This window comes from Gymnoscopelus braueri, assembly GCF_963280865.1.
Source record: "Gymnoscopelus braueri genome assembly, chromosome: 2".
NCBI lineage: Eukaryota > Metazoa > Chordata > Actinopteri > Myctophiformes > Myctophidae > Gymnoscopelus > Gymnoscopelus braueri.
The window spans coordinates 47,380,548-47,406,612 of NC_137604.1; the positions used below are offsets into that span (position 1 = coordinate 47,380,548).

The 26,065-nt window shown below is 41.4% G+C and overlaps 2 protein-coding genes and 1 long non-coding RNA gene across 6 annotated transcripts in view; 2 read left to right on the plus strand and 1 right to left on the minus strand.

The window, feature by feature from the left end:
- LOC308076759 (uncharacterized protein) overlaps positions 1–17,460 on the plus strand; it is a 37,578-nt gene extending 20,118 nt beyond the window's left edge. Inside the window, exons 1-5 of one of the 4 annotated variants that reach the window (XM_080417222.1) lie at positions 8,845–9,070; positions 9,510–10,145; positions 10,595–10,750; positions 11,050–15,419; positions 16,275–17,460. In XM_080417222.1, coding sequence (XP_080273348.1) covers positions 9,525–10,145; positions 10,595–10,750; positions 11,050–14,295 — 4,023 coding nt within the window. In that variant the 5' untranslated portion in view covers positions 8,845–9,070; positions 9,510–9,524 and the 3' untranslated portion in view covers positions 14,296–15,419; positions 16,275–17,460. Of the gene's footprint in view, positions 1–287; positions 937–1,799; positions 1,956–3,423; positions 5,881–6,709; positions 7,763–8,844; positions 9,071–9,509; positions 10,146–10,594; positions 10,751–11,049; positions 15,420–16,274 lie in introns of those variants that run through there. The other 3 variants (XM_080417223.1, XM_080417225.1, XM_080417224.1) reach the window with 3 other exon arrangements.
- LOC308077316 lies at positions 12,057–24,508 on the minus strand. The gene is made up of 3 exons (XR_013932387.1): positions 24,394–24,508; positions 13,346–13,369; positions 12,057–12,151 (listed from the first exon to the last, which is right to left on the minus strand). It is a non-coding gene; the product is annotated as an uncharacterized lncRNA (long non-coding RNA).
- On the plus strand, positions 19,256–24,406 carry LOC308077182 (uncharacterized protein). Its single transcript, XM_080417780.1, has 4 exons — positions 19,256–19,455; positions 21,647–22,260; positions 22,755–22,910; positions 23,341–24,406. The coding sequence occupies exons 2-4, from the start codon at positions 21,748–21,750 to the stop codon at positions 23,890–23,892; spliced, it is 1,221 nt and encodes a 406-aa protein (XP_080273906.1). The 5' UTR covers positions 19,256–19,455; positions 21,647–21,747; the 3' UTR covers positions 23,893–24,406.
- Positions 24,509–26,065: the final 1,557 nt, after the last annotated feature.

Consider the following 26,065-nt stretch of genomic DNA (forward strand, 5'->3'; position numbering starts at 1 on the left):
AAAATATCAACTAATACATTGCACAAATACGCCGGACACCGAGTTAACATTTGGGGCACGCGGGTAAGCCCCTTATATTTTTGCATTTGTACATGTTTGGAGAAGTACGGGATTTGGAGCTGACATTCCAGGGCAATCTGGGGAGGTGGTAGCTAAGACTCGTAGAGATAATAAAGTCATAGGTCATATAGTTGTAGAATAGCAATAAAGCTCTAGGCATGTGTTGTAGTCCCGTTGGACATTTGTTGATTAAACCTATATGTTTTATCCCTTGTTTTACTATGCAGTAATAATCCCACCAACATATGAACTGGAACAACTGAGTAAACAATGAATCCTACAGACTGGCAATACACTCACCAGAGACAGTGGAAAAGCATTGATCCAAGGCAGAGGACTGATTCCAGGGAAAAGACAGAGAATGTCCCACATTGTGCTTATTCAGTGAATGACAAAATACCACATACCATGATGGGTACTTATGAAGAATTGGAGCATCATAATCTTTCATCCCATAGGCATAGGTCATACAGGCTGAATTCCAATAACTGTAACACAGAAATGGTCACATCAGACCCAGACAACGAACCAGAGGAACTGAGTAAGATAGTTGAAGAGTTGGCAAGGAAGAGGAGAGAACTTCAACACATTGAGAAGAAGATACTCCTCAAGAAAACTACTGATGATGTGAAAACAACAGGGCCATCCTTAAAAGCAAAGACACCATGTCGGATGTTTAAAGAAGAACTGGAAGAGGATCTCTCACATAGCAAAGTGGACTGTTCTGTGAAAAATACAAAGCCCTTTATGAATACACTAGAAAAGGGTGTAGGTTTTTCCAGTAGTAAATGGTCTTCAGCCTACAACTATAGACCACTGAAAGAGAGGGTGAATGTTCTTTTGCAGCAAAGGTGTCCTGATGGTTTTCTTTCACAGGTATGTGGTAGGTTGATTTATCTGACATACATATCTATGAAGTCAGAATTCTTAATAGATTTACATATTGACTTACTTTCTCAAGGAACATTGATAAATTCAGTCTGTAAATAAAATGATGTGCAGTGCATGCGCTACACAGACGAATGACATGAAAGTATGGACACCTATTGAGTTGCTGCAGCATACCCATGGGTATGGAAAATGCACAACTCATCAAATAGATAGCTGTACAGACTTCATAGTTACAGTGACATTAAATCACACACCAACTTTTCGGCTAGGAGGCCTTCATTTCATTCAACCTTTGTTTTCTCTTAAATACATTGAGGGCAGGACATTCATTTTCAATGGTGCAGAGATTACAAAAGGCATAGCACAACAGAATCATGATATTGAAATACTGTAAGAACAGTATAAAGTAAACAATAGTTGTGAACTTGTGAACTAATCATACACTACGTTTGAACCAATGGTAGCTAAATTAAGGCTTCATAGTCAAAATATTGGCGTTTGATTGAATGTCGGCAACTCTGAGGACTGAGGAATTTGTGGCTATTTCTTTGATTACTCATGCCCTTCATGCGTGTATTCTTGTGGTGCATCTGTGTGCATTGTAATAATTGATTAATATATCCTCTACACACCATGATTCATAGATGTTTTGTCCTTGCAAAAGAGATTTTTACACACCATGATTCATAGCTGTTTTGTCCTTGCAAAAGAGATTTTTATTAATGGGACTATTCCTGTTAAAATAAAGGTGACCAAAAAAAGGAAAATGAAAAAAAGATATAGATATATTTATATGCCAGCTTTATCTGTGCCTCAAATGGTGTAATGAACAGTTTTCCTTCTAACAGGCCATCTCCACTCCGTCTGACCACCTTCCATCACCTAATCCTGTGGAGAAGACAAATACGTCGACCTTGAACAAAGCTGATCATCCTCTAAAACTCAGAGTGAAAGCTTTGCTGAACAGGCACCGTAATTCTGGTGTATTGGATTCACATGGGGAGGTTTGTAGCTTTGTTGAACACTCCTTCGGCCACCATCACCACTTAGAGAAGTGATATCTTTGGGTTAAAAAAACTCAAACTAGTGATAGTAATCACTGCTATCACGTACCCAACCTTTATTTCTTATTCAAATTTTGGTGGGACAACCCACCCTGAGAAAACAGTTTTTATTGCATTTTATTTAGCAGAGAGACGTAATATGTGCTTCCCGTTAGATTTAGTTTTAACTAGAAAAAAGAGAAAAAAGGTCTCCGCCAGGTCAGGTAGGTTATTGTGGGCCAGCAATGTTCGGAATTCACCAATCAGGATGGAATATACAAAATGGATCACTTGACTATTAGAGATTATGTGTACCGATTTGTGTGATGTTTGGACAACATTTGTAGGAGTAATATAAAAAAAACGCTGCATTCATGATTGATTTGATGCATTTTGTTAAAAACAGACCAATCCTGAAAACTTTGGAAGCCAATCTTAGCCAATCAGGAAGGAATATAAAAAATTGGACAGATCCGTCTTGATCACATGACTATAGAGATACTGTGTACCGATTTGGGTGATGTTTGGACAAAATCTGTAGGAGTTATATAAAAAAAATGTTTTACAAAAAATTGCCTCCTGGTGGCGCTATAACAGTGCCGGAGATAAGCTGTTCACGGATGGACGGACAGGGTGCAAAACATAGTCTCTGTCTTAGGCCTGGCGAAGACAGAGATTTAAACTTGTAAATTGTTAAAGGAATGTTGCTGATACCCACATCAGGAAAGCCATATTTATGGTGACTTGGCTCATGATAGAATATTGAACATTTTATATGCTGATGAGAGATTTTTTTTGCGCCCGCATGGAACTCTCTGAGAAAACATTGCACTTGATACCTACAGTATAGACAGAGTAGGCTAGTACAGTGGTTCTCAACCTTTTCAGGACGTGACCCCTCAAAAGAATCATATTTGAACTGGGGTCCCCCCACCCTGATAAGCACTTGGAATGTAGGAGTTGAGGCATTCAATTTAGTTTGACTCGGTTCCACAGATAAATATTGTGAAAATAGCCGATCTACAAGAGCTTGTACAGTAGATCGGCTATTTTCACACATTTCTTATATTATTTGACAATTTGGCCAATGTTTGACCAGTTTTTAGAGAATAGTTAGTTGATTACTTTTGATGCAGTAATGGTATTTTTATTTTCTTTCTTTTTTTCTTTGGAGGTGTTAAAAAGGTCTTAAAAGTCCTTAAATTGTCATCTGGGGACACCCCCAAAATCATGTGCCGACCCACAGGTTGAGAACCACTGGGCCAGTACACCACCATTAGTTTTGTCATTATTATCGGGTTAGACTCATGTCTTGAAAGTGTAAAATAAATGAGTATGCTTGAGAAGCTAACTCTTATTATTTTTATTAACTGATGCATGCTTCACTATTTAGCAAACTGATGTTTTTTTTTAATGTGTCCTTCGGTAGGTCCCCGTTGTTAAACCACCCCCTTCCTGCGAGAGCCCTAGTACCACAGTGGCGGAAAATAACTTGGTTGTCAACGGATTCCAGCGTTTCCTCAGTGTACTTAACAAAGGGGTGGACATTGAGATGCTGACTAAAATAGTCAATGATGACGAGGAGTTTCCCCCTACTGGTCAGGAGCTTCTGCATAGCCTTGTGAAGGAAAAGTCAGATGTTTGCAAGATTGAGAGCCAACGATTACAACGTGGAGCTGGGCAGAGGGACCGTCTGTCTTGCAGTAAAGAGAGGAAGACTGAACTACTCAATCAAGATATTTCCCATCGGGGAGGTAAAAGAAACATCCAGCCTGAGGAGAAATCCACCCACAGTGATGATAGAGGCAGCAGCCATTTTGGCTCTAGTTGTAGATCCAGGTCTACCCCAGTGGTGGAGGAGAAGAAACCCAAGCTGGAGCAGCATGAGGAAGAGCTGCAAAACATTCTGAAGACCATTGGTTTTAGTCTGGATGCAGATGACATGTGCAAACTGGCAGAACGTACACAGGAGAGGCTCTATGGGATAAAGAATGAAACTAAACAGAAGTTGGACAGCACAAGGGTGAGCGAGAAACGTCAGCAGAACTTACGCAATCCTCACAGTCCTTCCTCTTCATTCACCTCAGTGTCTGACAGCTCTAATTCTAGTCCGTCCCGGCATCAGCATTCCTGCAGCAAAACCTTCAGGGATAGCAGAGAACAAACACAATGTTCTGAATACCAACACTCTAGACAGAGAAGCAGAGAGAGTGGGAGAGAGCAAGAGAGAGAACGAGATGGTGATAAAGACAATAATACAATTGTTTCCAGAGATAGCGCTCCTGGTCGCCATCTGTATCCAGAGACCCCTGAATATCTCGTTCCTTATCCTGATGCTGCATCTGCGATTCCAACGTATCATTCTGATACTGCATCTGCAATTCCAACGTATCATTCTGATACTGCATCTGCAATTCCAACGTATACTTCTGATACTGCATCTGCAATTCCAATGTATAATTCTAATCCTGCATTTGCTATTCCAGCGTATAATTCTGATGCTGCATCTGCAATTCCAACGTATAATTCTGATGTTGCCTCTGCAATTCCAACATACATTTCTGGTGATGCTGCATCTGCAATTCCAACATACATTTCAGTCCAGCACTCAAAGCAGGAGCTAAATACGATTAGAAAGGTTATAGCTCTAGTAAACCGTGACCCTGCGAATAATTCAGGGAAGGAACACACGTTTTTACAAGAGCTAGCAGGAAAGGAACAGAACATTTTGAAGAGACTAGAGCAGAACTCAGACAGGTCACTGAGTGAAGGCCAAACTGGACAGCGATCCGACCTTGGTTACCCTCATGCCATCAATACTGTCCAGCACTCAGGGTACACTGCCTACCACAGTGACACTAGTAACGGTGCTTCCTCAACAGCTTGGAACTATGGGTCCAATGTCATTCCACCTTCTTCCTCCTCCTATCCCCCTGGTTTTTGTAATTATTCAACGACTCCCTTATGTCCCTCTGCTGACACTGGAGCCTTGTTTGGCCAGGATTACCCTCATCCATATCTTCATCCATATCCACCTGCTGCCTGCAACACTGCACTTGGACATTCTTACTTCAACACAGATCTGTCACTGATTGAGGGCCAAACTGGACAGCGGTCATTACCTCATTACCTCAACATCAACCCTCACTGTCAGACAAAACTCACTGATATGCAAATACCAAAAAATAAAACGGCAGTACAAATAAATGGACAAGAACTCTCCAACTCTAGATTAGACAATCTAAAGCGGGAGCTAAATACGACTAGAAAGGTTATAGCTCTAATGAACCGTGACCCTAGGAATCACAAGTTTTTACAAGAGCTAGCAGGAAGGGAACAGAACATTTTAATCAGACTAGAGCAGAACTCAGACCTGTCACTGAGTGAAGGCCAAACTGGACAGAAATCAGGCCTTTGTCACCTTCATTCCATCAATACTGTCTCAGAGTCCACCCCAATAAAAATAAGGCCAACGATTAAGAGAAAAACGAAAAAGTCGGATAAGAGACGTCTTAAAGACGGTCTTATATATAAGATAAAGACTGAGCTGAAGTTTGTTGGAATTTCTATAGCTCGAGCTAGGTCTGATCCTGCGAACAATTCAGAGGAGCAACGGAAGATTTTAGAAAAGCTAGCAGGAGAAGAGCAGGACATTTTAAAGAGACTAGAGCAGGTTAAGCAGAACTCAGACCCGTCACTGAATGAAGGCCAAACTGGACAGCAATCAGCCGTGGATACTGTCACCAAAGCGAAATTTCAAAGGGAAGAAAATAAAATGGCAGGACAAAAGGAAGGACAAAAAGAAAGTCAGAGAAGCATACAAGGACAGCAGTTGGAAGTAGAATTGCCAACAGAAGAGGAAATAAATGCAAACCTGACGAAAAAGGTGAGCAGATATGTAGTTATTGTCTTTCAAACTAGCATTTACCACTTTTTAGTAATTTTTATCTAATGTTTTCTGTATTCTCGCGTTTCTGAAGGACATTTTAAGTATACATTTTCGTTGTAGTCATTACAACTTTTAGCTGGCAGCATACAGTATCCATAATATATGTATCTTTGAAGGCAACACGCTCTCACCCCAAGATGTCATAGTCGCCGCTTGTTCAGGTGCATTGCGTATACCATGTTGACGACGCTGAGGGAATGATCATATCGGTAACTTGATTCACACCTTATCGCTATGGAACTCAAATGGCACTGAGTCAGCGTGCCTGTTTTGTTGTCAACGTTTTTTACTGCCAAATTGAAGAAAGTGATGTCTGGGGCACCTTACCAAGCGGTGAAATATGACAACTTGGGGTTCAGGGCATTTCAGGACATTTTTTAATGATGTTTTTGTCCAACGAGGGTTTTGTTTCTCAACATTGTCTCAACATTGTCCAAATATAAATAGTGCAGTAACAGTTATTGTTTGTGGTTCCATACAATCCTCTCTTAATCGTGCATGCGCATTTCTGCACATACGCTCTCTTTCACTCATACACCCCCACCCTTACACACGCACACACACGCACACTCTCTCCTCCCTAAAGGTTACCTATCCTCCCACCACAAGCACCCCCCCCCAAGACACACTCACACAACAAACCAGAGCACCACAACACACTCATACTATGTTCCTTTTGTTAATTTGTTGTCGATCTTAAGTGGACCATGGTCAAAGGTTAGGACTCATGGTGTATGCTTTATTGTACTTGCCATCTGGCATACAGGTTGCTGCTGGTGGTGTGGTGAGCAGCGAAGCAGCAACGAGTGTACAGTGAGTGTTCTCCTGGCAGAACACAGCCTCCCCTTCACCAAGACTTCTACCGGGCGGCGGGCCTCCTCATCATGGCCACACAAATGGTAACTGAATGTCTCACGACCCCAGGTGGATCGGCAGGGGATCACGGAGCTGCAGTTTGATTGATTCATTGAATACTTTATTGGACAAATGTAAACAGCACGAGCTACAGTCAGACATTAAGGCTAAAAGGATAACACAAAAAAAGTCCTGGGGACTTGTTTACATTGTGGTCCTATGTATGTCTTATTTAGTGGTCCCCAGAGGTCTGACGCGCAGGCCCACATTGAGTGGACATGCCCACCACTATGCTACTGCTGCCTTCTAGGTACGTCTAGAAAAACAAAGGCCAGCGGGAGCACACCCTAAGATCCCAATGAATGTAGTCATTATGCCACTTTCTCCCGCTGCTTGTCGCTACTGTTGTACCCTACTGGCTCACCTGCCAGTGTGAGGACCCACTGGGAGGACATAGCGCCTCTGTCCTACTCCCCCTGCTAAATTCCCCATTGACATGATGCCGCACCAGCATATGTGTACATGCATTGACACAAAGATCACCCTTGCCGCCCGGCTCCCCTCTGAACACGGGCAATTGTTTTGATATTGACACGAAGCCGCCAAGCCGAATGCTTGGTGAGCAGGTACGTTTTTGTGCTACCCGAGCGCAGACTTTTTTTTTCTTTGCCCAGGGGTTCAATTGATTATTTTTTTTAAATTTCAAAGAGAACTATTATTCTTATATATACTCTTGATTCTTAAAGGGTGATGATCTTGACACATTGTAATACAGGTTAATTGTGTTATTCAATGCATTTATAGTAGGTCTTGTTTTCTGTTTGGTTTTGCATTTTTTATGACTGTGACAAAGCATTGCTCTCCATATAGCTGACAATATTATATATAATATACAGGTATATTATATGTACATGTGGATATTGTGTTTCATTGTTTCTCAAATGTTTCTATTATGCTCTGAATGTCTCTGATAAAAAGTTTAGCAATAAATTTGAAACTGCAATTGAGAAAGATTGTGTGCAAGTTGTATTCTTTCTGAATTATACCTGAATACTAATTTGACTCCAGCACTATCTTAAGACTGATTGGTAGTGTAGCTCTCCTATTTCATATTTGATCAAATGTAACGGTTTAGACACTGGACAGAAACATGATGTAAAAGTTGACATGGCTAACACGGAAACAAAATTATTTTGTTTGTGCTTCCCCTTGCATGTTTAGAAGAACAACTGGGGGATGAATATGTTTTCATAATAACAGATATCCGACCTCGACCTGTGGAAAAAGATCTGAGGACAAATAGTTATCAAGACATAGCAACCAATGTCTTATAACTAATAGTTATTATGTCGCGAACGTCCTGTGTTTACTCGTGCTTATCCCGCGAGAGTGTGTTGCTGGGACAGAGAAAGGTCGATAATAAAGTTGATTTTCTCCTGATTTGTCTCTCTGAAAAAAGCCATTTTAGTATGAAAGTCTTGGGAAGTAGTTCAGTGACCATGGAGCTAAAGAATGGTCCATAAGCTGTGTTCACCTTCACTCTTCCATTGGAATGAATAGACTTATTATAATAATAATGATAAAGAATGGTTCAGAAGCTGCGTTCGCGTTCACTCTTCCATTGGAAATTAATAGACTTATAATAATAATGATACAGAATGGTTCAGAAGCTGTGTTCACGTTCACTCTACTGTTTCCGGTCTTCTAAAAAGGCGTCCGCCCACTAGTGTTGCCATGTCCGCTTATTATAAGCGACTTTGGGCTTTTTTTCCTGTAAAGTTGCTTATTTAGGCTTGTTTCCAAATGTTTTAATTGTTATTTAAACGAGTGGTTCTCAACGCGTCGACATCGACGCGTTGTGAGCTTGTAGATAGAGATGTAATGTAGGTTTTAAGCCTCCTTAAACTTTAAGGTTTAGTCGCTTCTTTTGGACTTGTTTTCCTAGACCTGGTTGCTTATTTCTCTCTCAAAACCTGGCAACACTTGAAGTAAGCCGGAGATGTGTTGCGGCTCCGTTCCGCTATCCTATCAGCTGAGCTGGCTTTTTGGCTAATGTTAATGGCTATATGGCTAACCTTTTAGCTCTCTTCCTCCCGTCAGTCTTTTATGTTTATGGTAATTGAGTAATTATTCCGTTTTTACCAGCACTGTGGAAGCGTATATCCTGTAGCTGTAACAGCTAAATGTTACTGTTTTACACTTCTGAAGTGAAATGAACATGCATGTTTTGGTGGAGACGGGAGAGCGGCTCCAGTAAACAATGTCGGTCCAAGTGAGTTATATTTGTTATATAACTATGACAGTGTACAAATGGGGGTCAATTTGGTTTTATTTCGCTAAGTTACAAAAGGATTTAATCGCCACGCATTGTGAGCTTGTAGATCGGCTATTTTCAAAATGTTTTCAAATGTTTTGTAATAATAATCAAAATTTACAAAGTAACTAGTAACTACAGTTTTCAAATAAGTGCAGTGGAGTAAAAGTACAATATTTGCCTCCGAGATGTAGTGCAGTAGAAAGTACTGAAAACTGGTACTTGAGTACCAGTTTTAGTAGTACAGTACTTGAGTAAATGTACTTAGTTACTTTACACCACTGTTTATGTACCTAGAAATGTGTTTACATTTGTAGAATATGAAAGCACTATAGGCAGGTGCTGTTAGTTCCGTTGGACATTTGCTGATTAAACTTCATGTTGTTTTACTTTGCAGTAATAACCCACCAACATGAACTGGAACGGATCAACAACGAATCCTACAGACTGGCAATACACTCACCAGAGACAATGGGAAGTCCTTGATCCAAGACAGAGGACTGATTCCAGGGAACAGATAGAGAATGACCCATATTGTGGTTATTCAACAAACCACAAAAAAAGACCACATACCATGATGGGTACTAATGCAGAAATGGAGCATCATAATCCTTCATCCCATAGGCCCTACAGGCTGAATTCCAATAACTTCAGCCCAGAAATGGCCACAGACCCAGATGGTGACCCATTGGAGCTGAGTAAGGTAGATAAGGAGTTGGCAAGGAAGAGGAGAGAACTTCAACAGATTGAGGAGAAGATAAGTCTGAAGAAAGCTACTATTGCTATGAAAAGAACGGAGCCATTTCTAAAAGCAAAGACGCCATGTCAGATGTTTAAAGAAGAACGGGAAGAGGATCTCTCACGTAGTAAAGTGGACAGTTCTGTAAGAAATACTCAGCCCTTTATGAGTACAGGAGAAAAGGATATAGGTTTTTCCAATAGTAAACGGTCTTCAGCCTACAACAATAGACCACTGAAAGAGAGGGTGAATGTTGTTTTGCAGCGAAGGTGGCCTAATGGTGTTCTTGCAAAGGTGTGTGGCGAGTTGATTTATCTGACATACTGTATCTATGCAAACAGAATTCTTACTAATGGATATTTCCATCTTGACATTTGCCTTCTGAAAGAAGTTGGAACACTTGCTTGTTTGTTACATTCAATCTGTAAATACAATTATGTACATGCCCGACACCTAATGAGTTGCTGCAATGGAAAATGTTTGGCTAATCAAAGAAATAGCCACACATTCTTCAGTCCTCATAGTTGGTGACATTTAATCATGCACTGTTTCGCCTACGAATCATCAGCCTGATGAAGGCTTCATGGCCAAAACATTTGTGTTTGATTGAATGTCTCCAACTTCGAGGACTGGGGAATCTGTGGCTATTTCTTTGATTAATACTACACACGTTTTATAGTAGTGTAGATGTCCGTATATGTGCCTCATGGTGTAATTAACTATTTTTCCTTCAAACTGCTCAGGCCTTCTCCACTCCATCTGACCACCTTCCATCACCTAATCCTGTGGAGAAGACAAATACGTCGACCTTGAACAAAGATGATCATCCTCTGAAACTCAGAGTGAAAGCCTTGCTGAACAGGCACTGTCATTCTGGTGTATTGGATTCACATGGGGAGGTGTGTAGCTTTGTTGAACACTTATCAAACTATTGTAAAATTCCTGACCTCCATGCATATTTTTGTAATGTAATATATATATACACTCACCGGCCACTTTATTAGGCTGTCCAACTGCACGTTAACATGAATTTATAATTAGCCATGGCATGCAACTATACACACACACACACTGTCTAACAATGTCTTGAAAATGTAAAAGAAATGAGTAAGTACTGAAGCTCACTCAAAGTTCTAATTTACTGATGCATGCTCCACTCTTAGTAAACTTGTGATGTTTTCTTACATGTGCCCTTCAGCAGGTCCCTGATGTTAAACTACAACCTCCCAGTCAGAGCCCTTCTACCACAATTGCGGAAAATATGTTGGTTTTAAAGGGATTCCAGCGTTTCCTCAGTGTACTTAACAAAGGGGTGGACATTGAAATGCTGACTAAAATAGTCAATGATGATCCTACTGGTCAGGAGCTTCTACATAGTCAAAGCCCTGTTGTGAAGGAAGACTCAGATGTGTGCAAGAGTGAGAGCCAACGATTACAACGTGGAGCTGGGCAGAGGGACCGTCAGTCTTGCGGTGAAGAAAGGAATACTGAACTACTCAATCAAGATATATCCCATGTGGGCGGTAAAAGAAACATCCAGTCTGAGGAGAAATCTGCCCAGAGTGATGATAGAGGCGGTAGTCATTTTGTCTCTAGTCGTAGATCCAGGTCTCCCCCAGTGGTGGAGAAGAAACTCAAACTGGAGCAGCATCAGGAAGATCTCCAAAACATTCTGAAGACAATTGGTTTTAGGCTGGATGCAGATGACCAGTGCAAACTAGCAGAACGTACACAGGAGAGGCTCTATGGCAGAAAGAGTGATACCAAACAGAGGTTGGACAGCACAGCGCTGAGCAAGAGAAGTCGGCAGCATGTACAAAGTGATCACGGTCCTTCCTCTTCATCCACCTCAGTGTCTGACAGCCATAGTTCTAGTCCCTCCCATCATCAGCATTCCCCCAGCAAAACCTTCAGGGAGAGCAGAGAACAAACACAAAGTTCTGAATACCTACACTTTAGACAGCGAAGCAGAGAGCGAGGGAGAGACCAAGGGAGAGAACGAGATGGTGATAGAGACGAGAATAGAATTGCCTCCAGAGATAGCTCTTCTGGTCGCCATCAGTATCCAGAGAACCCAGAATATCTTGCTGCATGTGCAACTCCATTGTACAATGCTGATGTTGCATCTGCAATTCCAACATACACTTCAGTCCAGCACTCAGAGTACACTGCATACCACAGTGACACTAGTAACGGTGCTTTCTTGAACTATGGATCCAAGGTCATCCCACCTTCTTCCTCCTCCTATCCCCCTGGGTTTTGTAATTATTCAATGACTCCTTTATGTCCCTCTGCTGACACTGGAGCCTTGTTTGGTCAGGTTTATGCTCATCCACAACCACCTGCTGTCTGCAGCACTGCACTTGGACATTCTCACTTCAACACAGATCTGTCACTGAGTGAAGGCCAAACTGGACAGCAATCAGACCTTTGTTACCCTCACGCCATCAATACTGTCCAGAACTCTGGGTCCAATGACAGCCCAGCTTCCTCCTCCTATCCCCCTGGTTTTTGCCATTCAATGAATCCTGCATGTCCCTCTGTTGACACTGGAGCCTTACCTGGCCAGGTTTACCCACATCCATCTGCTGGTTGCAACGATGCACTTAGACATTCCTACTTTGACTCAGATCTGTCACTGAGTGAGGGCCAAACTGAACAGAGATCAAGCTCTCATTACCTCCACATCATTAGTACTGAGGGGTACTGGAAATACGGTCCTGGGGGTACTGGAAATAAAGGAAGGCAGAGCGAAAATAAGGGGAAAAGGCAGTTAAAGAAGCAGCTGGCGTTAGTTAGAAATTCTATAGCTCGATTACACTGTGACACTCCTCTGAAATGGATCAATTCAGAGGAGAAACAGAAGAAATTAGAAAAGCTAACAAGAGTGGATCAGGACATTGTAAAGATACTACTGCAGAAGAAGAGTGAAGGCCAAACTGGAAAGAAATCAGGCCTTCGTTACCTTCACACTATCAATACTGTCACCGAAGCTAAATTCCAAAGAGAAGAAAATAAAATGGCAGAACAAAAGGAAGGACAAAAAGAAAGTCAGAGAAGCATACAAGGACAGCAGTTGGAAGTAGACTTGCCAACAGAAGAGGAAATGGATGCAAACCTGACAAAAAAGGAGCAGAACCCTGCAGAACAAATACTTGGACAAGAATGGTCTAATCTAAAGCAGGAGCTAAATACGATTAGAAAGGTAATGGCTCTAGTGAACCGTGACTCTGCAAATAATTCAGAGAAAGAACACAAGTTTTTGCAAGAGCTAGCAGGAAAGGAACAGAACATTTTACCGAGACTAGACCAGAACTCAGACCTGTCACTGAGTGAAGGCCAAACTGGACAGCAATCTGACCTTGGTCACCCTCACGCCATCAATACTGTCCAGAACTCTGGGTCCAATGACAGCCCAGCTTCCTCCTCCTATCCCCCTGTTTTTTGTAATTCAATGAATCCTGTATGTTCCTCTGTTGACACTGGAGCCTTACCTGGCCAGGTTTACCCACATCCGCCTGCCGGTTGCAACGATGCACTTGGACATTCCTACTTAGACTCAGACCTGTCACTGAGTGAAGGCCAAACTGAACAGAGATCAGGCTCTCATTACCTCCACATCAGTAATACTGTGAAGTCTAGAGGTACTGGAAATAAAAGGAGGCAGAGCAAAAATAAGAGGAAAAAGCAACTTCTTTTGCGAAATGCAACGGTGGTAGAAAAGCGGATATGGAAGCAGCTGGTGTTCTGGTGCAGAAATTCTATAGCTCGAGTACACTGTGACCCTCTGATCAATTCAAAGGAGAAACAGAAGAAATTACAAAAGCTAGCAGGAGTGGAGCAGGACATTTTGAAGAGAATAGTGCAGAACCCCGACCTGTCACTGAGTGAAGGCCAAACTGGACAGCAATCAGGCCTGGAAGGACAAAAAGAAAGTCAGAGAAGCATCCAACAGCAGTTGGAAGTAGAATTGCCAACAGAAGAGGAAATGCATGCAAACCTGACGAAAAAGGAGCAGAACCCTGCAGAACAAATAAATGGACAAGAATTGTCTAATCTAAAGCAGGACCTAAATACGATTAGAAAGGTTATAGCTCTAATGAACGATGATCCTGCGAATAATTCAGAGATGGAACACACGTTTTTACAAGAGCTAGCAGGAAAGGAACGGAATATTTTAAAGAGACTAGAGCAGAACTCAGACCTGTCACTGAGTGAAGGCCAAACTGGACAGCAATCAGACCTTCACGCCATCAATACTGTCCAGAACTCTGGGTCCAATGACAGCCCAGCTTCCTCCTCCTATCCCCCTGGTTTTTGTAATTCAATTAATCCTGTTTGTCGCTCTGCTGACACTGGAGCCTTACTTGGCCAGGTTTACCCTCATCCAGAACCACCTGCATCGTTGCTGGTTGCAACGATGCACCTGGACATTCCTACTTAAACTCAGACCTGTCACAGAGCGAGGGCCAAATTGAAAAGAACACTTCATTTCTCAGCATTTCAGGAGGAAAAAGGCTTTGTGACTCTAAGCTAAAGAAGGAGCTGAAGTATATTAGAAAGGTTATAGCTCGAACAAACGGTAACCCTGTGTACAATTTCGAGACGCGACAGAAGCTTGCAGCAAAGGAACAGGACCTTTTAATGAAACTAAAGCAGAACGCAGACCGGTCACTGAGTGAAGGCCAAACTGGACAGCAATCAGACCTTTGTTACCTTCACGCCATCAATACTGTCCAGAACTCTGGGTCCAATGACAGCCCAGCTTCCTCCTCCTATCCCCCTGGTTTTTGTAAATTTTCAATGAATCCTGTATGTCCTTCTACTGACACTGGATCCTTGCTTGGCCAGTATTACCCTCCTCCACATCCACCTGCTGGTTGCAACGATGCACCTGGACATTCCTACTTAAACTCAGACCTGCCACCGAGCGAGGGCCAAATTGAAAAGAACACTTCATTTCGCTTTCTTTCAGGAGGAAAAGGGCTTTGTAACACTAAGCTAAATAAGGAGCTGAAGTACATTAGAAAGGTTACAGCTCGAGCAAACTGTAACCCTGCGTACAATTCCGAGACGCGACAGAAGCTAGCAGCAAAGGAACAGGACCTTTTAATGAAACTAAAGTCCAAAGAGAAGAAAAGAAAATGGCAGAACAAAAGGAAGGACAAAAAGAAAGGACAGCAGTTCGAAGTAGAATTGCCAACAGAAGAGGAAATGGATGCAAACCTGACAAAAAAGGAGCAGAACCCTGCAGAACAAATACTTGGACAAGAATGGTCTAATCTAAAGCAGGAGCTAAATACTGCTGCGTACAATTCCGAGACGCGACAGAAGCTAGCAGCAAAGGAACATGGCCTTTTAATGAAACTAAAGCAGAACTCAGTCCGGTCACTGAGTGACTGCCAAACTGGACAGCAATCAGACAATTCAGAGGAGCAACAGAAGATTTTAGAAAAGCTAGCAGGACTGGAGCAGAACATTTTAAAGACACTAGAGCAGAACTCAGACTGCAGACCTCAGACCTCAGAACTCCAAAGAGAAGAAAAGGGAGTCAGGGAAGTGAAAAAGGTGAGCAGATTTTTAGTTATTTAAATCTAATGTTTTCACTTTATGAATTCACTCTGTATCCTTGCGTTTCTGAAGGACATTTTAAGCACATACACTTTCGTTGTAGTCACAAGTAAGACGCGCGAACGCGGGAAGCGAACGCAGCTCGAAAATAACAATAAGAAGAATAGAAAGGAATGAGCAATTGTAGAGAAGTGGGTGGTTTTCAACTTGCCATCCGGCCTGAAATATGCACAAATGACATGGAATTCTTAGATATCCCAATAGATGAACTCGTGTAGATGCTTCTAGATGTGTTATTTTTGACTGTAGCTGCTATATTTCTCTCAGAGGAGTGTAATTAGTCACCCAGGGGCAGGCGGATTTCAGCCACACTGTAGTGCGCGCTGAGATCTGTCAGCAGCCAATGAGAGCGTGAGTCACATGGGGGCGCGGCTGCACACAGGCAGTGCACACAATACTGCACACAGACACACACACAACCCGAGCACGGTTTCATAGTAAGCTCCACTTGCGCAGAGGCGCGCCTCCTTCCGCTGCGTTCGCAATTACAACTTTTAGCTGGCAGCATACAATATCTATCCATATGTATCTTTGAAGGCAACCCGTTCTCACCCCAAGATGTCATAGTTGCCGCTTGTTCAGGTGCATTGCGTATACCATGTTGACGCTGACGGAATGATCATACTGTAACTTGATTGCCATTTGAGTTGCATAGCGATAAGGTGTGAATTTCACACTTTATGGTTATGCAACTCAAATGACACTGAGTCAGCGCACCTGTTTTGTTGTCAATGTTTTTTGTTGTTTGGACTCAAAGTGTATGCTTTATTGTACTTGCCATCTCGCATGCAGGTTGCTGCTGCTGGTGTGGTGAGCAGCGAAGGAGCAACGAGTGTACAGTAGAACACAGCCTCCCCTTCACCAAGACTTCTACCGGGCCTCCTCATCATGGCCACACAATTGGTAACTGAATGTCTCACGACCCCAGGCCAGTGGTCCCCAGGGGTCTGCTGCACAGGCCCACATTTAGTGGACACGCCCTGGTATCTGACCAACCACTATGCTACTACTGCCTTCTAGGTACGTCTAGAAAGACAAAGGCCAGGGGGAGCACACCCTAAGATCCCAATTTAGTCATTATGCCACTTTCTCCCGCTGCTTGTTGCTACTGTTGTACCCTACTGGCTCACCTGCCAGTGTGAAGACCCACTGGGAGGATATAGCGCTTCTGTCCTACTCCCCCTGCTCAACATTTCCCTCTGACAGGTGCCGCACCAGCATGTAGGAGTAAGTGTACGTGCATTGACAAAGATCACCCTTCGGAGCGATTATTTTCGTATAGACACAAAGCCGCCAAGCTGAATGCTTGGTGGGCAGGTATTTTTTGTCCTACCCCTACCCCTAATTAATATTATTAATTTAATTTAAATTCCTTGTCAAGGGGTTCAATATTGATTTTTTTCCCCTTCATTTTTTCAAAGGGATTATTCTTATTTACACTCTTGATTCTTAAATGGTGATCTTGATACATTGTAATGCAGGTTGATTGTGTTATTCAATGCATTATGTTACCAAACCTCAGACAAACTGGTGTGCTCAGTGTTGATAGAGAGTGGTATACATGGTGTTCTTCCAGATCAACTAAAGAGACCAGCTTACCTAGGGGGTTGTGCTCTGAATAATTAATGATAGCTAGGACAAGTATGATATGAATTGAAAAGTGTATAACACATTATCAACACTGATTATCTTTGACAGAATTATAATAAATGTATTATAATCTATTTGAACGCCACTCCAAATTTCCCCTTTTGGAATGTGGATGAACCTTTTTTTAGGTTAAGTTTATTCATTAATTTTTTTTCACAGATAGAGTAATGAATATAGAATACCAGTCCTATATTATTTGAGTCAATTATGATTATTAGACTACACAAAGTGTGGTTGTGTTTAATCAATTAGTCTAAGAGAATTCACTGAGTAATGACTGTTCAAAGTGCGTCTGTGTGTGTGCAGTGAACAGAGGTAATTGATTACATTCACTCAAGTACTGTACTTAAAGTGGCACTATGTAACTTTTTGAATGAATAAAATGTAATTTTGTCCAATCTGTATGGTAGAGTATGTTAATACAATATAACTTATGTAATGTGGTGGTTGTGTGTATATATATATTTTTTGTATTTATTTTGTCTCCCTGCTCTTCTATTGAGACATTTAGAGTGTCTCAAAGGTCATGTCTCAGGATCTGACACGAATTCTGACCTGATGGTCAAGATTCAATTTATCCCCTGAGCAAGCAGGCAGGCTCTATTAGCTCAATGGTAAAAAATGTCAGGACGTGCACTCCTGCGGCTTCAAATCCAGGGTAGAAGAGGAGAGTTTCAATTTACTTTTACTTTATTTGAGTATTTTTATTGTCTTTATATTTTTACTCCACTTAACATCTGAGGCAAATATTATTATACATTTGCAAAGTTATTAATTCAGGTACATATAAAAAACTGAACATTGTGGAAAAGTTCATTTAATATCATTCAAAAACTTTTCATCAGATTTTTTTCATATACAGTAAAGTACATAAAGTGAAATATTTCACACGTTTTTTGTTGTAATCTTGATGATTACGGCATGTACAGCTCTTGAAAATCAAAAATCCAGGAGGCGATCATCCCCTGTGGCACTGTCGATGTGTTATGGAAGCCCAGGTTTGCTTTGATAGCGGCCTTCAGCTTGTCTACATTGTTGGATCTGGTCTGGTGTCTCTCATCCTCTTGTCAATAACCCATACATTCTCTATGGGGTTCAGGTGAGGAGAGTTGGCTGGTCATGTAAGTAATAGGCTACCATGGTCAGCAAATAAACTAGTAGTTTTAGAAATGTGAGGAGGTGTCAAGTCCTACTGTAAAAGAAAATCATCCTTACCATAAAGCTTGTCAGCAGACGGAAGCATGAAGTGTTAAATATGTTTTTCAAAAAATTATATATATATATATTATACACACACACACACACACACACACACACACACACACACACCCCAACCCTTCAAGCATTAGGTCAATATCAGTCACCAGAACCAAGGATGGGTATTTTCAATGAGTCTAACATACAACTGGTTTATATAGGAAGGGGAGAGGGGTCTGATGGAATGAGTGTGTGCACACAGTAGATGTTCCAGAAGTGTTTGAAAATGAAATATCCCTTTAAATATTTCATTAATAAAACCTTGGCTATTGGAAAGGGTTCTAGTGTGGTGGTGTATTTTAAGTTTTACTACTTAATTAAGGGTTTTGTTTTTATATATTTAAGTGCATGGTGTCTTCGTCAGAATTTTTCATTTTATTTGTCACTCATGTGAAATGTCATGATTTGTTATTATTTGTATGAGGACCACAATGGAAATAGGTCATGGACTTTATTATGTCCTCCTTGTACTACTAGCTTGTGGTTATTGTTTTTCAAATAAAATACAATTACATTTAATTTAAGTCATGAAGACATGAACACATATACTAATAATATGATCGTGAAATGGGCCATTCTGCATAATGAGTATTTTTTAAGGTTGGCACTGGAAGAATATTTTTAAGCCAAAACTGACTTGACTTTACTTGTAGCATTGTCATATTGCTAACTTCAGTATATTTTTTTGTTTGGGTGTGCCTGTGTGCGTGTGTGTTGGGAATGGGTTCTAACCTCGTGTCACCAAGACTTTCCACCACGAGTTGGGTTTTTCAAAACAAAACCTACTCCCTCCAGACGGTGGCGTGGCGTCGTATCGTATCTGCAGTCTGTATCCTATGAACACCACAGAATAAGCTGGATAGCTGGCTAACTTTAGCTTTATTCCTCACGTTAATCTTTCATATTATGTCCATGTCTATGGTTATTGGGTAATAATTCGTGTTTTTTACAAGCACCGTGGAAGCATATTTGCCTGTGACAGTCAACTGTTACTGTTTTACACCTGTGATGTGAAATGGACACATTGATGTCTCGTTGGAGACTGAAGAGGGGCTCCAGTCAAAAGGTAAACAATGTCGCTTCTGAGGTTTAGCAGTGAGTTTTCAACCCTTTTCATATCAAGGTCCATTATTTATTCGGCATTTGAGCCACGGACCACCGTTTGATGAGATTTTGCCTCTCAGACCCAAGACTTAAAATAATTTGTTATCGTTGGGTGTGATTTTGGCCATAATTCCATGCTGTGTTGATGTGGCTCCATTAGGAGAGAGAACAGGCAAACGTTGATCAAAATAACAATTATTCAATCAAGTAATGCAGATGTTTAACTAGCTGTAGTATACAACCCTCGTAGACGTATTTATGATTCTGACGTTTCAATCTACGAGAGTTGTGGGGTTCACGCCCCATGGAGACATGGACTTCTGCACTATGCCCCGCATATACTCCAAACGTGTACAAATTGAAAATAAAGGTGCTTACCCCCAAGCTCCAAATGTTAACTGTCTCTACGTGGTAGTAGTTTAATGTAATAATCCATATATTTCAATAAAGAAGTGTTTTAATGCCGTCTGTGGCCGATTCTGTCGGAAGTTCCCAATGGGCGGTAGTGACGGGTAGTGACGGGGCGCATCTGGTGAAACCCGGAATTACACTAAATGTAAACAGGAAGTAAACGAGGGTGAAAAAATGGCGTTCGGCCACAGACGGCATTAAAACACTTCTTTAATGAAAGATATGGATTATTACATTAAACTACAACCGCGTAAAGACAGTTAACATTTGGGGCTTGGGGGTAAGCACCTTTATTTTCAATTTGTACGCGTTTGGAGTATCTGCGGGGCATAGTGCAGAAAGTCAATGTCTCCATGGGGCGTGAACCCTACAACTCTCGTAGATTGAAAACGTCAGAATCATAAATACGTCTACGAGGGTTGTATACTACAGCTAATGTTTAACATAATTTAACTCTTGAGAGCGTAATGGTTTCATTTTACACTCTCAAGAGTTAAAGATCTATTATTGATTGATTGAATACTTTATTAGAAGTTTGCAGAAAAAAACACATGAAAGTACAGTTCAATACAAGGTCAGCTAAAAGGATTTAAAACGAAAGCCTATGGCTTGTTACCATTGGGGTCCTTTGTACTCAATTCATAGAGAAGGGCCATTTGGTTACCAACTCTCCATCATTTAGCTGGGGACCACCTGGAACCCCCTCAAGGACCACTGGTTGTCCCCGGACCACTGATTGAGAACCACTGAGTTATATTTAACTATTGATGGGAACATTTTATCAGCATCCATTTCAAAGGTTGAACATTACTATATATTTTTGGGCCCCTGCATATATGTATGTCATGACAAGTGGAAATTTCCACTTGCTCGTGCTTAACTAAAAACATTGACATGACATGCCTACGTGACAAAAACATGCTTAAAATTATGTAAAAACAGGATGCAAGCTGAATTTGAATATCAGACTGTCTGAAACTTTGATCATAAAAGATTTACACCCGCCTGTGTATCCTGTCGAGGCGACAACGCACTAGAAACCTATAGTAATGTATGGAACTGCCGACATACTCCTGTTGACCTCAGGCGATCTTATCTACACCTGCTTCCTCCAGCAGTTGAGGAGACTTGAGAATACCATAGCAACCATTTGGCACGTCCCATAACTTTGACGTGCATGTCAAAGTTATGCAATCTAAGGTCCCCTTTTGGGGACAGACCCTGACTGGTTTCCTTAGTATATAGTAACATTACACATTTTGTGACAGTTAAAATTCTCCGCGATCCTACAGACTTTGGTTTTACTGACTCTGTTGTTCGTGCATACGAGGCGCCTCCTGTTCTTTTCCCTGTGTGGACTAATTGCTCTTGAGCCTCTCCGAGGCAAATCCTCTGATACGTTGAGTACTTGATTTCACTTATCTTGCATTATTGGTTCATATATTTCACAGTGTTGTTCCTGTGTATTGCTGCATTGAAATTAATAAATATGCTGATATTGAGCTGATGTGATCTTGGTTTAATGTCGTGTATGTACCCTCTGGACAATAGGATATACTGAACAAAAGGACACACTCCCCTCTTGGAGTGTGCTCCTGGCGCATCACTATGAAAGTACACTACAGTACTGTAATGTACAAATAGTACAGGTACATTTTCACCTGCCAAGCTCTTGGCAGGTGAACGGTTATAGTTCTGTGGGACTTCATCTCATCATGTTTTCCCCTTCTTTTACTATGCAGTAATAATCCCACCAACATATGAACTGGAACAGATCAACAAGGAATCCTACAGACTGGCAATACACTCACCAGAGACAACGGCTAGCCTTGATCCAAGACAGATGACTGATTCCAAGGAAAATATTTATTACCCATATTGTGGTTTTTCAGTGAACGACAGAAGGCTACATGCAGAAATGGAGCATCATAATCCTTCATCCCATTGGCCCTACAGGCAGAATTCCAAGAACTTCAGCCCAGAAATGGCCACAGACCTAGATGGTGACCCGGTGGAGCTGAGTAAGGAAGATAAGGAGTTGGGAAGGAAGAGGAGAGAGCTTCAACAGATTGAGGACAAGATAAGTCTGAAGAAAGCTGCTATTGCTATGAAAAAAACTGAGCCATTTCTAAAAGCAAAGACGCCATGTCAGATGTTTAAAGAAGAACGGGAAGAGGATCTCTCACATAGTAAAGTGGACAGTTCTGTAAGAAATACTCAGCCCTTAATGAGTACAGGAGAAAAGGATATAGGTTTTTCCAATCGTAACCGGTCTTCAGTCTACAACAATAGACCACTGAAAGAGAGGGTGAATGTTATTTTGCAGCGAAGGTGGCCTGATGGTTTTCTTGCAAAGGTATGCATGTGGTAGTTTTATTCATTTGATATATCTATGGAGACAGAATTCTTGTTAATATATATTTACATATTGACATTTGCTTTCTCAAAGAACACTGCTTGTTTGATTTATTCAATCCATATATACAATGATGTACATGCCCTGGCCTACACAGATAAATGGCAGAAAGGACGCACGCCTAAGGAGTTGCTTCATTATGCAAAATACATAACTAATCAAAGAAATAGCCAGACATTCCTCAGTCCTCATAGTTGGTGACATTATAACACGCACCAATGTTTCGGGTATGATTTGAATCATCAGCATCATCCTCGCCTTGATTAAGTCTTCATAGCGAAAACATTGGAGCATGATTAAATGTCACAAACTTTGAGGACTGAGGAATGTGTGGCTATTTCTTTAATACATGCCCTACACACGTGTTTTCTAGTAGTGTTTACGCATATCTGTGCCTGATATGGTGTAATGAACAATTTTCCTTCTAACTGCAGGCCTTTTCCACTCCATCTGACCACCTTCCATCACATAATCCTGTGGAGAAGACAAATATGTTGACCTTGAACAAAGAAGAACATCCTCTAAAACTCAGAGTGAAAGCCTTGATGAATAGGCGCCGTAATTCTGGTGAATCGGATTCACATGGGGAGGTTTGTAGCTTTGTTGAACACTCCTACAACCTTATCAAACCATCTCTTATCTATTGTACAATTCAGGAACAGCATATCTATGGTGATTGTTTTGGTTCCAATAGAATACTTGGCACTGATGGGAGATTTCGTTAGCACCTGCACAGAGACTCTTGATAAAACACTTTTGCTTGATACTTATGGAGAGTGCGCTAGTTCACCACCCTGAAACTAGAGGCCCATATGTTTGTTTATTTACTTTTCATTATTGGGTCTTTAGATATTCTTATGTCTAACAAATCTTGTGATTACTGAAAGTCTAGAAGCACACTTGGAAATGTAAAGGAAATTAGTAAGCTTGTGTAGCCCACTAAAATTTTGAATTAACTGATGCATGCTTCAACTTTTAGCAAACAGATAGTGATCTTTTCTTACCTCTGCTCTTCGGTAGGTCCCCGATGTCAAACCACACCCTCCCAGCCAGAGCCCTAGTGCCACAGTTGATGAAAATGACATGGTTGTCAAAGGATTCCAGCGTTTTATCAGTTTACTTAACAAAGGGGTGGACATTGATATGCTGACTAAAATAGTCAACGATGAGCCTCCCCCTTCTGGTCAGGAGCTTCTGAATAGTCAACCCTCTGTTTCGGAGCCAAAGGCAGATGTGTGCAAGAGTGAGAGCCAACAATTACAAATTGGAGCTGGGCAGAGGGACCGTCAGTCTTGCAGTGAAGAGAGGAAGACAGAAGTACTGAATCAAGAAATATCCCATGGGGGAAGTAAAATAAATGTCCAGCCTGAGGTGAAATTCACCCACACTAAAGATAGAGGCGGCCGTCGAAAATCCAGGTCTCCCTCTGTGGATGAGAAGAAACCCAAACTGGAGCAGCATCAGGGACAGCTGCAGTACATTCTGAATACAATTGGTTTGAGCCTGGAGGCGAATGACCTGTGCAAACTAGCAGAACGTACACAGGAGAGACTGAGAGACTCTATGGTCTAAAGGATGATACCAGCACAGGGGTGAGCGAGAGACGTCGGCAACACAGTCATCACAGTCCTCCCTCTTTATCCACCTCAATGTCTGACAGCCCTTGTTCTATTCCCCCCAGCCACCAGTATTCTTCCAGCAAAACCCCCAGGGATAGCAGAGAGCAAAATCAAAGTTCTAGATACCGACACTCTAGAAAGAGAAGCAAAGAAAGAGTCAGAGAGCGGAAGAGAGACTGTGATAAGAGAAGCAAAGAAAGAGTGAGAGAGCGGAAGAGAGACTGTGATAGAGACGACACTAGGATTGATTCTAGGGGTCGCTCTCGTGATCAACGTCTGCCTCCAGAGAACCCAGAATATCACATTCAGTATCACACTCCAGTCCAGCACTCAGCGTACACTGCCTACCACAGTTACTATAGTAACGGTGCTTCCTCCACAGCTGGGAACTATGGGACCAATGTCATTCCACCTTCTTCCTCCTCCTATCCCCCTGCTAATTTTCATTATCCACGTCTGCCTGCTGGTCGCAACAATGACCTATCTTACTTTAACCCTTTTTACTTTAACTCTGACCTGTCACAGAGCGAGGGCCAAACTGGACAGCAGTCAGTCAGTTACCTCCAAGTCGTTAATACTGCGAGGTTTAATTACATTGATGACCGCTGTCTATTACAACTCACCAATGGGAGAAAATCCGGAAACCCCCAAAAGAAAGCACTAGCAAATAAAAGAAGGCTGGTGAAAAGGAAGGAGGAACGGAAGGTTGCAAAGATACAAGCTCAAGCAGGCTGTAGCTCTGCAAACAATCAAAGCGATCCGGGTCAAATGCAGGCAAGTAATACATCCTCTGGGATCACTACAAAAACTCTTCATCCAGAGCCGCTGCCTGTAGAGGCTAGCACAGAAGTACAGCAGTTGGAAAGAGCAATGCCAACAGAAGATGAAATAAAGGCAAACCTGAAGAAAAAGGTGAGCAGACTTTTTTTTTATATGGTGTCTCTTTAATACTAGCATTTACAGCTTTCCCTCATTTCAAAAGATTTGCACTATATGAATGCTGTCTCTGTATACGTATATATTTGAAGGACATTTTTTGTCATCACAATTTGTAGCTTTTAGCATAGCCGTAACCATAAAGTATGTAACCGAAGGGCAATTTCAGGACATTAATTTCGTTTTTGTCATCACAATGTTTAGCTTCAAGCATATCCATATTCGTATGTACTGTATGTATTCTAAGGGCAATTTCAGGACATTCATTTCTTATCTATCTTTTTTGTCATCACGTTTAGCTTGCAGCGTTTAATGAGAAGATGAAGCACCAAGTCCCCAAACCAACAGAAACTCAGCCTAATGTAAATGACTGGTGAATGTAAGTTAACTGTAAGTTAAACAGTTCAATTCAAATGTATTTTGGATACATATGTCTTATATTCTGTCCCTTGAAGCTGATGTAGCCTAACTCATTCAAGAGTTTATCTTTATTTTTATTATATTCTACATTGTAGAATATTAGCAAACTACGAAACTATGAAATAACACATGGAATTATGTGGTAACAAAATAAGTGTAAATGTATATTAGTTTTAGATTCTTCAAAGCAGCCATCGTTTGCCCTGGTGGTGCAAGGCTGTCATCAAGGCACATGGAGGCTATTTTTAAGAATCGATAAACTTTATATTTTGATTTCTTTATACATTTTGATTGCTACATAATTGCATATGTTATTTCATAGTTTTGATGTCTTTGCCATTATTTTAGGAAGTGGAAAAGTCAAATGCAACTTATTAATCACACTGACATTTTCTCAATGAAATAAGAGATTGTCACTCATTTGACTCTTCTATTCTGCTTTAGACCTACAGAGAGCCTGTCATGCCTGTCAAACCTGTCATGCACTCAGTATTACAATACTAAGTTATTATTTTTTTCTGCTAGTTTTTTTTTGCATTTCTGCTCTGAACGGATATAGATGAGATATAGCAGCCTCAGATCAGATTCGATCCTGGTTTCAGCTGAAGGACTGTGGCCTTACTTATGTGATATCTGCCCATACCAGCTGAGCCACCGTGGCGGCTATTAGTGAAATGTTGATTCTGATTTTACTGGCACGTTATCTGTCTCAACTTAAAACACATGAATCCTACTGTCCCTATTCTGGGCATGTCATAGGCGAACGTGTG